This window comes from Alligator mississippiensis, chromosome 2, assembly GCF_030867095.1.
Source record: "Alligator mississippiensis isolate rAllMis1 chromosome 2, rAllMis1, whole genome shotgun sequence".
Classification (NCBI taxonomy): domain Eukaryota; kingdom Metazoa; phylum Chordata; order Crocodylia; family Alligatoridae; genus Alligator; species Alligator mississippiensis.
In genome coordinates this window covers 100,136,803-100,153,665 of record NC_081825.1, presented here as the reverse complement: position 1 = coordinate 100,153,665, position 16,863 = coordinate 100,136,803, and the positions used below count along the sequence as shown (strand labels likewise).

General features: G+C 43.7%; 1 protein-coding gene across 6 annotated transcripts in view; it reads right to left on the bottom strand.

Annotated features, from left to right (window-relative positions):
- Nucleotides 1–16,863, bottom strand: part of TTC29 (tetratricopeptide repeat domain 29) — a 364,566-nt gene that overhangs the window by 166,582 nt on the left and 181,121 nt on the right. For 5 of the 6 annotated variants that reach the window (XM_059721998.1, XM_059721999.1, XM_059722000.1 and 2 more), the window contains one exon: nt 2,465–2,650. The exons of the other annotated variant lie outside the window; for it this stretch is intronic. In XM_059721998.1, coding sequence (XP_059577981.1) covers nt 2,465–2,650 — 186 coding nt within the window. The remainder of the gene's footprint in view (nt 1–2,464; nt 2,651–16,863) is intronic. 6 annotated transcript variants of the gene reach the window in all.

Below are 16,863 nucleotides of genomic sequence, written 5' to 3'. Positions count from 1 at the left end.
CCTGCCTGGCTGGACGTTGGCTTCAACAGCACTCCTGTGGTTGCAGAGCTTTGTGGGCAGTGGGAAAGAACTGGTGTTGTGTGTGCAGCATGGAGGTGGTGGCATCGTGGGAAGCCAAGTCCCCTTCCTCTCAGGGGCCAGAGGGTAGAGGGAGACAGTATGTGAGGACATGCTCAGGAGAGCATTGTTGTGGAGTGATTCATGCTGGGAGAGCCCTGGGTGCTCCTGGTTCCTGTGCCCCCCCCCCCCAGTTCCATGTGACACTCTAGTGACACCGCTGGGTGGGGCAGTGTGGGAGTGAGTGCCAGCTCACACATTACAGGAGGGGCACTGTAGTGGGGTAGACCCTTCCCCCATACTCCAGGTCAAAAGCAACTCGACTGTAGGCTCACACCCCGTGCTACCTGCACAGCTGCAGGTGTTGCCGAGATCACACCTGGGGAGCACTGGACTGTGCTTGTGTGTGTGTGCATAAGTATATAGCACCCTGCTAACCATGGATTCCCCCCTAAGACCAGCTCTATCCGGCTATGCAAAAAATAACAATTCAGAGGCTTTGGGAATAATATTTGGTTTGTTCCAATGTAGAATAAAATCCTCAAATTAAAAACATTCTTTGCAAAACAGAATTAAAAAATCATTTGGAAAAACTAAAATGATTTATTTATGATAAATTGTAAGAAGAAACCTTCCATAATAGGAAGCCAGGAGTTTGGAAACCTGAGAATCTTTTGGCTCCCAATTTCTGAGGCTCCCTGGAGCTGGGTGCCTTGAAGTTGGGGATCTGGCACTTCCAGGGTTTCTGTTCCCAATAAAACCCCAGGCAGGATTCCAAAAAGCCTTGAATCTGGAAGACTGGGTTTCCCAGCAGCCTGCCAGGTAGGCTGCTGAGGAGCTTCGTAAGCCAGCTGGCATGAAATCAGACATGTTTCAAAACATGCCATTCCATCAGAGAATTTCCCACCATCTCTATTGCTGGTACTATTAAGAATAATGGAATTCTAATGTACAAAATACACACCATGTGGCAGTCTGAGGGACCAAATACCTCACCTTGAAAACCAGGTCCCCCAAAGCCATCTTAATTGACTCTCTTCCAGAGTCCCTACTTTTGCCTTAACCTTGTAATGTTTAAAAACTCTTCCTGCAAATTTTAAGCGTTCTCACTGGACTGTACAATGCTTTCACAGATACATATTGCTTATGCTGGTGTTGTCAGTTTTGAAGGCAAAGGGTTAGAGGCAGGATTAGGTAGTAAGACTTGCTGTACAGAGTTTCCATTCTGTACAAAACCACTTTTACTTTAAAAACCTTGGAAATTCCATAGGAAAAAAACACTTTTTTAAAAGAAATACTGCAAATGTATGATTCAAATCAGGTGTGATAGCAAAATCACTGCCATGTTAAATCTTATCATGACTCCATTCTTGTTCATCTGCATTTGATAACCCTTAATTACATGATGCTAATATTCCTCAAACATTTACACAGATATCTCAAATGCTTTCTTTGAATATTTTTCTGAATGTTTAACCCTATCACCTTCTGCCCATGCTATGCCTTTTGCATATTTATTTCTGCTAACATTTGAGTGATCACAGTTTGAGGGCAAAAATATTAATGGGAAGCAAATTTCAAGACAGCTATATGGCCAAGTATTCTTGGAAATTACACACATGAGATTTCATGCTAGAAGTCCTTACTGGTTCATGCAAGCTAAAAACAAGAACTACACAAATGTTTTTTACATGATCAATTATGTCAAAACAGTATTGCTCTAAATCTGAACATTTGTTAGCATTTCATAAAGTAAAAATTAATAAAGATATTCATTAGTACAAATAATTAATATATTTGAAGAAATCATAAAATGTTTGGGTACCCCTAGCCATTAGAAAGAGTCTAAATTTTAATAAATTCACAACAAATATTTCACCCATTTTTTTTTTCTTGTATCAAGCAGGATTGTTGGTAGAAACCTTTAGACACGGTCACTGGTATACTCAATCTCATGCAAATGCAATTTTTAAAAGGGTTTTTTTCTGTTTGGATATTTTCTTGATCTCATAGGTTTACAGTTTAAGACATTAGCCAGTAAACTCTTAAATAATCCTCAAGTAAAAAAACGCAGTAATATCTGGAAAGCACAACTATATTTGTGTATAAGGGAATGCTTCCTTTGTTCATGTCTAGTTTAAATGTATTTGCTGAAGCTGAAAACAAGTGTCATTTCTGGAAAAAAAAACCCTCAATGTCTAATTAAATACTTTTCTACATCTAGGTTTGCGTATCTAAACATTTAAATTATGACAACTACAAAAACATTGATACTTTAGCTTCAGATCATGTACTACAGTATAAGTACTATGCACAGGAATCAAATACAAGGCAACCAAACATGGTTGTCTGAAAAAATGAATACCTTAACATTTTGATATAATGATATAAACTGTCAGTTACTTACCTTGTTCCTCATTGACAAGGCCCATATTTGCATGTGCCTCAGCCTCCTTTTTCCCCCCATCAATTTTGATCAGTTGAGCAGTGTTAAAACATTGTTCATAGAAATAATTCCCTAACCATTTGTCTTCAGGGTTGTTGAAGCAATAGGCCAAACTAAGCTGGTTAATGTACACATCTTCATAGTATTCTTAAAATGAAAAAGAAAGTACAACTTAGTCAAAATAGTGGGATACTATCCACATGCAAGATGGATAGTCTTTTGAGTAACATCAGATCTCTTACATGTTGGTATAGGGTCTTGTAACAAACATAACAGTCACCATTCATCCACATAAACACAGTTAAGCTCTCTTGAAGAAACAGAAGTCAGGGGAAAGGATAAACTCCCAAATAAAACCATAATTGAAAAATGGATTGTGGCAGGAATATAAATAAGTTAATATTATTTTCTATATACTGGAGTAAAATACAGTTCATGAAAATCTGCAAAAATCAATACTGAAGAAACTGACCCTTAAGAGTATAAAAAGTAAAAGTATAAAAGTATAAAATTATGCATCAGCAAAAGCACTACTATGTGGAACTCAGTGCTTGAAACAGTACGCTCAGCCACTAAACAAGGGAGTCTCTTATATGACTCTTAAGCAACCTCCTAGGTAACGGGCTAGGGACAGACATTACACATAAACCGGTTTAAGCGATCAGAAACTGGTTTAAACCTGTAACAGATGTTCAGTGCACATAAACCAGTTTGAAAATGGCTGAAACCGGTTTGAGATAAACCTAGTTGAATGTAGCACCAGACTTAACTGATTTGGGTCAAACTGGTTTATGTAATGTCTGTCCCAGCCCTCTTCCTGGTTTAACTTAAACCAGAGTTCCCCAGCATCCCGGATGCTTTGCAGCCCTGGGCGGGGCTCTCTGCTCCACAGCAGGGCTGGCCCTGCCGCTCTACTCCCTGGCTGGAGCTTTGGCAGAGACTGCAGGCACAGGGGTCTGCCTGGCTTCCTCCTACCCCCCTACCCGCTCAAGCAGGGATTCCCTCCTCCCATCTCACAGCATGGACTGTAGCCAGCATGGGGTATGCTAGCTAATGGTGAGAGGTGTCTGTGTAAGGCAGACAGGACAAAGACAGACAGGAAAGTGTCTGCTTAGGGCTTTTTGGAGCTAAAAGAAGAGCTTAAACTAATAAGAAAGGCTTTTCTTTTCTTGATGGGCTAATAAACACTGCGTTTCTCCCTGAAAAATTCCCTGCTGTGTAAGTAAATTCTGTGCAACTCTCTGCTGGCTCCCTCACTGGTTAGGAGCAGCAAGGGTGGGGGGGAACCCCTCCCTAATGAGAGCATCCTTCCCAGGCCTGGCCACACCACCCTCAGCTCAGCACTGTGAAGGGAAGGGAGGGTTGCTCTAGTGCCCTCTGGCTTCCAGACTGAGCCGCTGCAGGCATGTGCCTGCATTTCTTTAGTCCAGGGGGGATGTCTGTACAGTTACAAACTGGTTCAGCCTAGCCAGGTTAGACTAACCTGCAAAGGTTGAATCAATTCAGGTTTAGGCTTTTTGAATATCCATCCCTAGTCAGGGAGTTAAAGGGCACGTGTAGACGAAACAGGGGCCCAAAATTGAAGTGGTGTGTTTTTTAAAATCTCAGCCCCACTGAGTAAATACAAACAGTCCTCAACCAAATCTTCACCCCTTTGGGTGTTCGCTCTCAGTAGCCAGAAGCATCTCTTCTCCTGGTGGCCTCAAGTTCCTCCTATATAGCAGAAAAATCCTGTTCTTCATAACCAGGGCAAGTCTATATGCAGGCCAGGCCCTCTGCTGCCTGTCATCTGACCTGGCTTATAGTTAACAGGTGCTGCTAACTCCCCTCACAGCAGCCTGGTATTCTGCTGCTCATAGTCTGTAGGCTGAGCTCTGAAGCCCATTTAGCAGGGCTGCTTGCAACTACTGTTCCCTGCAACTGGACTCTCTGTAAGCAGTACTTGCTTTGTTTTGTGCATTTAATAACAGAGGTAGGAGGTAACAAGGAGCAATGAAAAAAAGACACCTAGTTTTCATATACATCTGACTTTTGTAAAAATGACATAGCTCTTCAATCAAGTAGCTTATGTTAATTTATATCTTATTTAGATTCCTCATATCCCTAGTTTCTGTTCTTTTTAGTATTTCATAATAAGCTTCTCTTAAAAAATATACAGAATTGTCATTTAAAAAATCTATGGTGCTATTTTATTCAGACCAAACATTTCTGTGCTTTCTTAATAATCTTTTTTGTACCCATAGTTCACAGGTTTTCCCAAAGCTTCCTTAGCCCTGTGGGCCATGTCACTTCTCCTCATTCCTAGGGGCAGACACAAGAAGTGGAACCTGGAAGAGAGAGGGAGAGCCTGAAGACCCTGGTACAGGGTTACCAACTCAAGAATGTTTTTTTTTTTACTGACAATCTGCAAACTTTTTACCAACAATGAAACTTTTTTTTTTACTGATATATGATTTACGTAATTTAAATGCAACCCTTTTGCCAGGCCCTGGATGATATTTGCAAGGGATAGGATTCAAATTTAAGGATTTAACACCAACCATAATAACAAAGTTGGTGACTGCCTGAGTGCAGCAATGGTTTTACACTGTACTGACCCCCACAAGGGGTTCCCTACTCATCCCCACACCCTGATCTCCTCAAACACATCCTGCATGGTGCTGCCTCCAGCCAGCCCACTCCCCAGCCTTACTCCTGCTGGTTCTCCTCCCCGCATCTTAGCACAGTGGCATGGATCCCCACCCGTTGCCTCTCCCCTTCTTGTGCCTATAGCTCTGTCTCAGCCAAACCACCCCAGCAAGCATCTGTTAGAAGCATGGGATAAACAAAAAGATGCAGCAGCAGCATACAGCTGGCCCAGGGGGAGCTATGCAAGCCACAAAGCCCTGAAAGAGAGCTCCCATTAGCATGCCTACTCTCATTCAGATAACACTTATCTGGTAACACTTTTGTGCTCCATCTATCAAGCGCATTGTTGTTTAGCATTTTTACAGGTGGCTCTAATTTTTTTTTTTTTTTTTTTTTTTTTTTACACATTATGGAAAGGTGTTTTTTGCCCTATTTTTTAAGGGCTGTCTGTACGTTTATGGATATTTGGCAACCCTGCTTTGACAGCAGCAGCAAGAGTCTGATGGACAAGGAAGCAGCAACTGGACTGGCAGCCCAGGGGCTTCTGGTTAACCCCTATGAGATTGTCAGATAACTCTAGCTTAAATAATCAGCTTTATGGTCCCTTGGCCCCCTGGTTATGCTTCTTGCTCTTCAGGGATAGCAGAAAGAATTCTGGTACTGGAACAACCCTCAGATATGCTTTCTCTTTTTTTCCTTTTGTGGAAGACAGCTATAAAGGTAGGCAGCCCACTTCATAGATTTTCAGATGACACCAAGTTGGATGAGCTTGGAGACATTCTGGAGGACAAAATTCAAAATCAAAAGGATTCAAAATTACCTTAATAAATTAGAGAAATAGTCTGAAATATCTCAGATGAAATTCAATTCAATTGACCAGGAATTCTCAGGTCAGCTTGCAGAGGCAGTTAGGTCAAAGGATGTGGTCATCATGTGGGACCTAAATTATCCGGACATCTGCTGGGAAGAGCAGTCAGCCAGTTCGACCGCTCACCTAGGTTCCTAGCCACGTTACATGACCTCCATCTAACCCAGGAGGTGCACAGTCCCACCAGGGAAAATGCCTTGTTACACCTGGTCCTGGCCACAGGCGATGACCTGGTGAGGGGACTGCAGGTGCTCAATCACCTGGGCGACGCCATCGCCTACTAGAATTCACCATCCAGCGCAGCGTGGCAAAGGCCTACAGCAAGACAGTAACCCTGGACTTCAGGAGGGTGGATTTCAATGAGGTAAGGACATTAGTTGGGGAGAGACTGAGATCCCGGAGGGGAGGGGAGTTGGGAGTCCAAGAAGAGTGGTCATTCCTTAAGGAGACGATCCTCCAAGCTCAAAGGGTAGCAATCCCAACAAGGGCCAAAGGGAACAAGAGTGCTCAAAAGCCCCTTTGGCTAAGAATAAGCATCCAGGAACGTCTCAAGGCTAAAAAGGAGGTGTACACCCAAAGGAAGTGAGGGGCCATCACCTGGAAGGAGTATACAGCTGTTGCTCAGGTTTGTAGGGGGGCTGTTAGGAAGGGTAAGGCGAAGATGGAACTGGGACTAGCAACCTGGATCAAGGACAATAAGAAGTCCTTTTTTAAATACATAGGAGGTAAAAAGAAGGTTCTGGGTAATGTAGGGCCTCTGCAGGACATGCTAGGAAGTCTGGTGGTAGCACCAGACTTCAAAGCTAACTTATTTAACAACTTCTTTGCCTTCATTTTTCTGAGGAGGGACCCGGTCATCCCCCCCCATCATGATCGTTGACGGTCCCAGGGGAGGTGCAGCCAGGCCCAGGGTCAGAGTGGACCTAATCAGGGACCTCCTGGTGGGACTGGATGGATCTAAATCAGCAGGTCCTGATGATCTCCACCCCAGAGTGCTGAGAAAACTAGCAGAGGTCATTGCGGGTCCCTTGGCACAGCTTTACAAGCATTCATGGTGCTCTGGCAAGGTGCCAGAGGACTGGAAGAGGGCCAATGTGGTCCCCATTTTCAAAAAAGGGAGGAGGGAGGACCCAGGAAACTATAGGCCTGCTAGTCTTACCTTGGTCCTGGGGAAGCTCTTTGAGAAAATTATCCAGGAGCACATCTGTGAGGGACCAGCAGGGGAATATATGCTTAGGGGCAACCAACATGGGTTCATCAGAGGCAGGTCATAGATTCATAGATTCATAGATGTTAGGGTCGGAAGGGACCTCAATAGATCATCAAGTCTGACCCCCTGCATAGGCAGGAAAGAGTGCTGGGTCTAGATGACCCCAGCTAGATGGTTATCTAACCTCCTCTTGAAGACCCCCAGGGTAGGGGAGAGCACCACCTCCCCTGGGAGCCCGTTCCAGACCTTGGCCACTCGAACTGTGAAGAAGTTCCTCCTAATGTCCAATCTAAATCTGCTGTCTGCTAGCTTGTGGCCGTTATTTCTTGTAACCCCTGGGGGCGACTTGGTGAATAAAAACTCACCAATTCCCTTGTGTGCCCCTGTGATGAACTTATAGGCAGCCACAAGGTCGCCTCTCAACCTTCTCTTGCGGAGGCTGAAAAGGTCCAGGTTCTCTAGTCTCTCCTCGTAGGGCTTGGTCTGCAGGCCCTTAACCATACGAGTGGCCCTTCTCTGGACCCTCTCCAGGTTATCCGCATCCCTCTTGAAGTGTGTCGCCCAGAATTGCACGCAGTACTCCAACTGCAGTCTGACCAGCGCCCGATAGAGGGGAAGTATCACCTCCTTGGACCTATTCATCATGCATCTGCTGATGCACGATAAAGTGCCATTGGCTTTTCTGATGGCTTCGTCACGCTGCCAACTCATGTTCATCTTGGAGTCCACTAGGACTCTAAGATCCCTTTCCACTTCCGTGCCACCCAGCAGGTCATTCCCTAGGCTGTAGGTGTGCTGGACATATTTCCTCCCTAGGTGTAGCACTTTGCATTTCTCCTTGTTGAACTGCATTCTGTTGTTTTCTGCCCACTTGTCCAACCTATCCAAGGTCTGCTTGCAGCTGTTCGCTGCCCTCCGGCGTGTCCACTTCTCCCCATAGCTTTGTGTCATCCGCAAACTTGGACAGAGTACATTTCACTCCCTCGTCCAAGTCGCTGATGAAGACATTAAAGAGTATCGGTCCAAGGACCGAGCCCTGCGGGACCCCACTGCCCACACCCTTCCAGGTCGAAGCCGACCCATCCACCACGACTCTCTGGGTGCGACCCTCTAGCCAATTCGCCACCCACCGGACTGTGTAGTCAGACCAACCTGTCAGACTGTCCTGTCAGACCAACCTGGTAGCCTTCTATGATCAGGTCACTAAATCCTTGGACACAGGTGTTGTGGTAGATGTAGTCTTTCTGGACTTTAGAAAAGCCTTTGACACTGTTTCTCACCCCATTCTCATTAAAAAATTAGGTGACTGTGGTGTTGATCCCTAGATGGTCAGATGGGTTGCCAATTGGCTGGAGGGCTATACCCAGACAGTGGTGGTGGACGGGTCTTTTTCGACCTAGGAGGATGTGGGCAGTGGGGTTTCACAGGGCTCAGTCCTTGGACTTGCGCTGTTCAACATCTTCATCAGTGACTTGGATGAGGGGGTGAATAGCACCTTGTTCAAATTCACAGATGTCACTAAGATGTGGGGGGAGGTGGGCATGCTAGAGGGGAGGGACAAGCTGTAATTAGATCTGGACAGGTTACAGAGGTGGGCGGATGAGAATAGGATGGGTTTCAACACTGACAAGTACAAGGTACTGCACCTGGAGAGGAAGAACCAGCAGCACACCTACAGGCTAGGTAACTCCCCTCTCACCAGCACAGAGGCAGAAAAGGATCTTGGAGTCATTATTGACTCAAAGATGAACATGGGCCGCCAATGTGGGGATGCAGTCAGAAAGGCTAACCGCACCTTGTCATGCATCCACAGATGCATCACGAGCAGGTCCAAGGAGGTGATCCTCCCCCTCTATGCGACCTTGGTTAGGCCCCAGTTGGAGTACTGTGTCCAGTTCTGGGCGCCGCACTTCAGGAGGGATGTGGACAACATCGAGAGGGTCCAGAGGAGGGCCACTCGCATGATCAAGGGGCAGCTGGGCAAGTCCTATGAGGATAGGCTACGGGATCTGAACCTGTTCAGCCTCCACAAGAGGAGGCTGAGGGGGGATCTGGTGGCCATCTATAAACTGGCCAAGGGAGACCAGCAGGCAATGGGAGAGTCCCTGTTCCCCCAAGCACTACCGGGAGTAACAAGGAACAACGGCCATAAGCTGACAGACAGCAGATTCAGGCTGGATATCAGAAGGCACTACTTCACAGTCAGGCCAGCTAGGATCTGGAACCAACTTCCAAGGGAAGTGGTCCTCGCTTCTACCCTGGGGGTCTTTAAGAGGAGGCTAGATAGACACCTTGCCGGGGCTGTCTGACCCCAGCATTCTTTTCTGCCTGTGGAAGGGGGTCAGACTTGATGATCTGCTCAGGTCCCTTCTGACCCTACTAACTATGAATAAGGACAAATACAAAGTATGGAACAACCAAATTCACAAATACAGAATAAATAGACTTGGCAGAATTTGATTTTTATTTTTTAATAATTTGGATGGATAATATTAATCTTTATTTTGATTATTATTGATTTAAATGTTCAGGATTATGCAAAATTAAGGGTGTGGGTGACAGACAATTTATTAATGACAAATGTAAATACTACAGGACCACCACTAGCTAAGCAGCAAAGATGCCATCAGTCCCAGCACTGCTTGCCTGTAGTTCTTTTCTCTGCTTTGAAACTTCCTCTTCCTTTGTTCCCAATCCTGTGGTTTCTGGGAGTTGCAGTCCAAACTACAGTCACACAGTTCTGTAGGACTACTCCTCCTGCTGTCATACACTTCACTTTTCTTAAGTCCCTTTTCTATAAATTTTTATTATTAATGATGGAAATATTTTTTCATTGGCTTGGGGGTGAGAGGTGAAATAGATGTTTATCAGTGTTTACTCATAAAAATTGAATCCTGATCAGTCTAAAAATATGGAAGAACTGGCTAAATTACAATACTGTAGTGAAAGACCTGGGGAGGCTATCATGAACTGCAAGCTGAGTCAACAGAGTAGTATTGTTTGTTTGTTTTTTTCTTTTAAAGCCAATAGCATACTGAGATGTATTAACCAGGAATGTCACATTTAGATCATGGAAAGTGATTTTTCCATTTTATTCAGCACTGGTAAGGCCTCACCTAGAGTATTGTGTCCAGTTTGGGACACCACTCTTTAGGGGGAGAGGTGTACAAACTGGAAAAAGGTTCAAAGGTAGAAAAATTATCAGCTGCCTTAAAAACATGACATATGAAGAAAGGCTGGAAGATCTGAGATTATTGGTTCAGAGAAGAAAAGACTGAGGGAAAGATCTGATAATCTTCCAACAAAAAAACTAGTTGCTATAAAGAGAGTGGCAACTGACTATCTTCTATGTCAAGTAGTACTAGGATTAAATTATTATTATTTCTACTACTACTACTTAATAGTTTTGTGTTTCTCCCTCTCTACAAGAGAAGGTGACAATAATAAATAGAAGACAGATAAAATATTAAAATAAATAATATGTAATGTGTGAGAGGTCGGTGACACGCTGTCTGGAGTCAAGTTGTCTCTTTCTGCTGGAATGGGATGTGTCCTGTCCCTAGAAACTCGCCTGCCACATCTTGATATTAGAAAAAGAGGTGTCTAGACACTACTCTTGAGAGACAAAAGATCTGTTATAGGCTCATGAGGTCAGCTCCTCTTCGCAGGCCTCTACCATCCCCATACCCTGCCCATACCACACCTGATGTTCCGGACATGTTGTTCTTCATCTATCAGACTGAGGATTCTAGTCCCAGTCTTATGTACTTTCTGTTGAGGGTATCCCTCTACCTCAGCCACTTGCCCCGTTCTCCCCGTAAGGGTACCAAGACAGCCATTCCTAGATCAAATCCTACCCTTAACCTTCAGGGTTGGCAGGATTTACCCTCTCCAGGGTGTAATCTCATTCCTGTCTCCATAGGTTCCCAAAGCGGTTATCTTTACCCCCTGAGGCTCAACATACCAATGAGGAATTCTCCTCTGTCTTGTCACTGGATCTCACCAGGTAAGTCGGATGTTAGGACTCCCCTCCAAGCCCTGGGGTTGGTTCCTCCTCACACTGGCTTTCTCTCTCTTCACCATGTCTTCTCTCTTCTTTTCTTCCCAGGACTGATGCCAACTGCACTCTCGGCATCCCTTTACATTTCCCTCTTGAACCAGCTGTGCTTGCCGTGGCAGCGCGTGATTAGCTGCCTTTCCAGCTGTTCCCTCTCCGGGTCTTCATTGCAGCTCCTTTCTTCTCACTGGCTATGTCTCTCTTCCTGCTCTGGGCTTGAACTGGAGCAGCTGGGTTTGCTGCAGCAGCTTTTGATCAGCCATTTCCTCTGATGAGCTGGGGCCTGGTGTCCTTCCCATCCAGGCTTGCTGCAGTTCACCTTTTGTCCAGTTTCTACCCTGATAAGTTTCTTTTCTTTGTTTCCCCCTGCATTTTCGTGACAGGGTGTTTCTGCCACCCTGTCACATAATGGGAAAAACTGCCCAGATAATAACTCCCAAATTAACTCCATGTGATGAAGGCCTGCTTAAATAAAAAGATCCTACACAATGCTGGAACATGACTGATATACCACAATGGCAGGGGAGTCCATAGTAGAGGAGCAGCTCTTGAGAACAACTTCCTATGTGTTTTGCCACACAAACTTGGTGTGCAGAAGTTTACTCACAGCTAGATTTAGGAATTGTGATGGAACATAAGGGAGAAATCAGTTCCTTAAGTATGTAGGGCCCAGACTGTTTAAGGCCTTGCAGGTCAAAACCAGCACTTTGAAATGAGCCCAGAAAACTGCTGTAAGTCCATACAGATTCCAGAGCATTAGAAGAACTGTAACAAAGGAAATTTAAGTTAAATATTAGGAAGAACTTTCTGACTATGTGAGCAGGTGTCTATTTAGTTTTAGATACCTGAGAAATCCCTGATATCCACGAGTTGCAGAAATATGTTTTATAAAAACTGAATTTTTGGCTTGACACCACTTTTTACTAGAGGGTCATTTATTTGAACTGGTGTTCTTGATGTTAGTGAGGCTTTATATTTATAGAAGACCCCTGGCTAGACCTCTAGACTTTAATGCATCTGACAAAAGACTCCTTGTTGCTAGGAAACCTAAATATGCCCGAATTTGAAGATGGAAGTCATCATTTCATGTCCCTCCAGGACAGGGCCATCCCAGGGTGGGGGCAGGAGTGGGGCACGAATCAGAGCAACTGCCCTGGTCCCCACACTTTGGAGGGCCCCGCAGAGCTGGGCAGAGTGGCCATGGCCCCTTCTGCAGGGCCCGCCTAGTGCTGGTGATTTTGTACTGCTGACCGCCGGCTTTGCATCCAGCTGCTAGCCACCCCCACCAGCTTCTTCATGTTTGGGCGCCACACAGGCTGATCTGCCCCAGACCCTGCACCGTGCTAGGGTCATCTCTGCTCCAGAAGAACAGACATCTTATTTGATGTTAGATCTTAAAGTTGGGCTTATAGGCCTATGCAGCCTACCAGTGTAAACCCTATGCTCTGAGCAAACAATATTAAGCATAGAGTTCCCTCAAGTATTCCATCATCTTACTCTTGAGATTGATTCACAAAAAAAGACAACAAGAAAAAGGAAGTCCTTTTGTATTAACAGTTCTTCAGAGACTCAAGCAATTGGAACTGGATCACACTTAGGCATGTAAGGTCACTTATACAAAATCTAATAGAAGGCACTTGCATATGGCAATGAACACTACCTTTGAAGATTTTTCCAAAAGTGGGATGCAAGGTCATCATGAAGAAGCAATTATATGTACTTGATATAACTAATCATTAATAGTTTTTTTTATAAACAATACACCTTAAACTGAAGGTAGAGACAGAAGAACAGCTCCCTGTTGTAATTCATAACACTTTGCAGGAAGCACCAGGAATTACAATGATTCCCCTGACCCAACAGAAGTTCACTGCTTGGTCCTGGGGGTTGAGGAATGCAGTTACTGCCTGTGAGCCTGCAGCCCGTTTCTCCTAGCAATGACCCTCTCCCCTCCCAGCCCTGGCACTGTTTTCAGAATGCAAGGGGGTAAAAGGAGCAGAGGGATCTTGTTCTGGGGGTTCCCCAGCTGGTGCTGGAGAGTCAGATGAGTGGATTGGAGACCCCTCCACCTCAAGGGGGATCCAGTACACCCGCCCCACCCTCCAGTGCCAGCTGAAAAAAACCCAGACTCCCTTTCCCCACTCCCATTTTTAAGACAATGCCCAGCTGAAAGGTGGTACAGACACAAGTTATAACGGTTATAACCTGTATGCAATAAGGGTTCAGATTTTCACAGAATCGGGATCTTTTAAAGCACTCTGCAGTTGTACACTTGTTTGGTCACAGCTGTACCGTACTTTCAGGGGCCAGATTGGGTGAAATTGTCACTTCTGTCTGTTCCTTAAGTCAAAGTAAATCTAAAGAATACTTCGTGATACATACTATACATGCACAGAACAGGTACTACAAAAAAGACAAAAAGAAAAGGGAAAAGAAAAAGATTTCCCATTGAGGAAATAGTACTAGATATAAATAGTCTATCTTTAAAATCTTTTTATTACAAAATATCAAGGCAGTAATGCTACGTAAAATTATACAAATAACTTCAGGTAGCTGCCCTACAAATCTCAGGAGATGAAACTGACCTGAGGCTGACTATTGTTACTGGCACAGCTTTGATTGAATGAACCTTAATGTGACCCTCCAATGACTATCCTGCCAGTGAATAACAATGAGAATTGCACAAAGACAACCATTTCTGTATAATTGCTTTGGACAGAAACTGGCCAAATGGGCTGATGTCACAAAAAACAAAATTAACAACAATGGACCTTTAAAAGCTTTATTTCCATCTAGATTTTAAAATCCAGGATATTTTGTATCTAGAAATTCATTGAGATCATTCTGACAATGGAAAAGAACTGATTTACTCAAGTGAACTTTTAGCACTGAAGAAGGAAATAAATATTGGACAAGAAAATAATTTTCCTCACGGGTCACTCATTAAAACTTTGACCTTTCTGATTTTTTAAAATGTGTTCCTAGAATCAGGAAATAAATAGTTTTTATTTGTGTTGATATTAGAATAGCAAACTAACATGATATAGTTTTTTTATTCAGACTCCTTATTAAATGAGGCCCAGTAGTATGGGAGAGCAAGTAATGAGATACCAAGTGAATGGACAGAGAGAAGTTTGGAGGAGTCAGAAATACAACTATGGAATAGCTCTTACAACACAGTAAACATTTCTGAGTTAGATGTGATGAACACTTGGATAAGAATTCAAATTGGGTGGGTAGAGGAGGGGGGAGTGTGTGTCCATGAAGTCTAGCATAACTACACTGACATCTTCAGGGAAGGGAAGCTTCTGACTGGGGGGATAGATATGAATAATTACTTTTACAAGTTTTGAAATGGAATGAGAGAATGCTGTACAAGTTTGCAACAAGAAGATAGATAGTAAGCAAAAATGGCAGCTAAATGGGCCTTGATAAGGTAGTTTGAACTAACAGATGTAACCCAGAACTTTTGAAATGTACAACTACAATGGGTTGAAACTAGAAGTAGTAGGATATTCTTTATAGGAATATTATTCTGTCAGGAAATGTCCATCATAATCAAAAATGAAACTTTATAGAAATTAATCTATTTCAACAAAATTTTGTTTCAATAGAAAAATTGAAAATAAAAAACTTAGCAAAGACAAGCATTTTCTTCTTTTATTGAAATCACATTGCATGTTAATATTTCCATCATTTAATATACACATCAAATAGAAATAAAATATTTATCTGAAATGTTTTTTTCCTGAAATATTAAGATTTTTTGTGAAACAGATATTTTATCACTGCATTTCAAATGAAAAATAAAAAGGATTTTCCTGTGATTTTTTTAAAAAATATGGCTCCTGCCCAACTTTCATTGATACCTCATTGTGATGTACCAATGAAAAATCTCTTTCACTGGGATCTGTATATAATACTGAAGAAAGGTTTTCTGCTCTGTATCAAGGTCTCTTAGGATTTCTGTGGAACAATTCCTGCCAGCTGTCCTCAAATGAGCAGCTACGTGGATGAATAAAGTAGGCCTGGAACTAATGCTGTTTCACCCAAGGATGGGCTTTAAGTATCACTGAAGTCTTATTTGTGTCTGATTCACTCTCTGATTTTAGGCATTGGAGTTGGGAAGGAACAGAACAGAGAAGATCTTTAGTCAGAGGGATAAAAAAAGCATCTTAATTAATATATCTTAATTAATATGGCTTTCCGAGACTAAGAAAGGATGTTGCTCTGTCTGATGGCAAACAAGTCTGTCACAAATAAGCGTCATCTATGGAATACAGAATTGAGACTGGAATCCTTCAGCAAACTCTCACAATTAGCCAAGTGTTGTCTGCTGAAGCAATCCAGAAGATAGTAGTGCTGCCTCTTGGAACCCATCAGTGAACGATGGTATTCTCTACCAGGTCAGATAGTTTAGAGGCATAACAAGATATTTCAGCATCTAGGGCAGAGAAGCCAGAGGCAAGCATTATGCAGATCTCTGGAGAGTAGGAGTAGCAGCAGAGGGAAGTGAATCTTACCTTGCTTTGCTCTCTGTGCCTGGGTGGTAGCTACTATAGGCTCCTGGTAGTAGCAGCATGAACTTGGCCGCTGTAGCTTAGGGATGGGTTCGCTTCATACTGGTGCAGCATCCCAGCTGGTGCGGACTCCCCAGGTCACTCCTGCTGCCCTGTTCACTTCCCCTCCCACCTTCCTGATAAGTTTTGGGCACAAGGCTGTACCTCCCACTCCAAGGCCTAGCGGGGTGGAGAAGAGGGCACATTCCACTCACTTTGGTCACCATCCTCCCTCACAGATACATTACTGGCCACTGGTGTTGAGCCTGCCCAGCTCCCTGCCATGGCAAAGATTCCTGGGTGGAGAGAGCAATACCGGTACCCCCTCTAAGTTAACACGTGGTGCCCCCTTTGCCCTTTCCTAGTTAAGCTACTGAGGTAGTCATATTTAATGATTAGGGCTGGATATCAACTGACAATTCGTAACTGAAGAGATGCCAAAGTTTTTATGCCTGCTGGAAGAAATCTTCTGGAGTTTTTTGTCATTGGGAGTGGTTTTCTAGAATTGACTCTCCATGGCAGGATAGGAGACTATCAATACTAAAAGGATTTTTTTTGGTGTCAAAGAGGTTTGTGCCCAAGGCATCAATATAATGGACATTCAGTTTATGAAGACAGTAACAGGACTATTGGCATTGTTAAGGAGCTTATATGGATAGGCCCAGGACTAAGGGAGTGGTGTCAAAATGAGCCTTTGTAAATATAAGGCTTCAGTGCTGGAATGGACTTCCAGGTAGAACCTCATGAAGGAAGGAAACAATCAATCCCCCTAGCCTGTCCAGTGCTATCAGTCTTTTGAATTCATGATTTGTAAGTCAAAAAGTCCATGACTCTTTGTAAAGGGACAGGCTAGATTGAGCTCTATTCAAAGGGTGCCAGATCTTCTTCCCTGGACTAGAAAGAACCAAAGAAATGAACAGTGTGTCAAATTCCCAAGTAACATCCAATCCAGTTTAGAAGTTTATAGAAAGGGTTGCAAATCTCTCCCAGATGCAAGAAGTAGAATTTCTATCAAGTCACTTTTGGGGACTGGAGGAA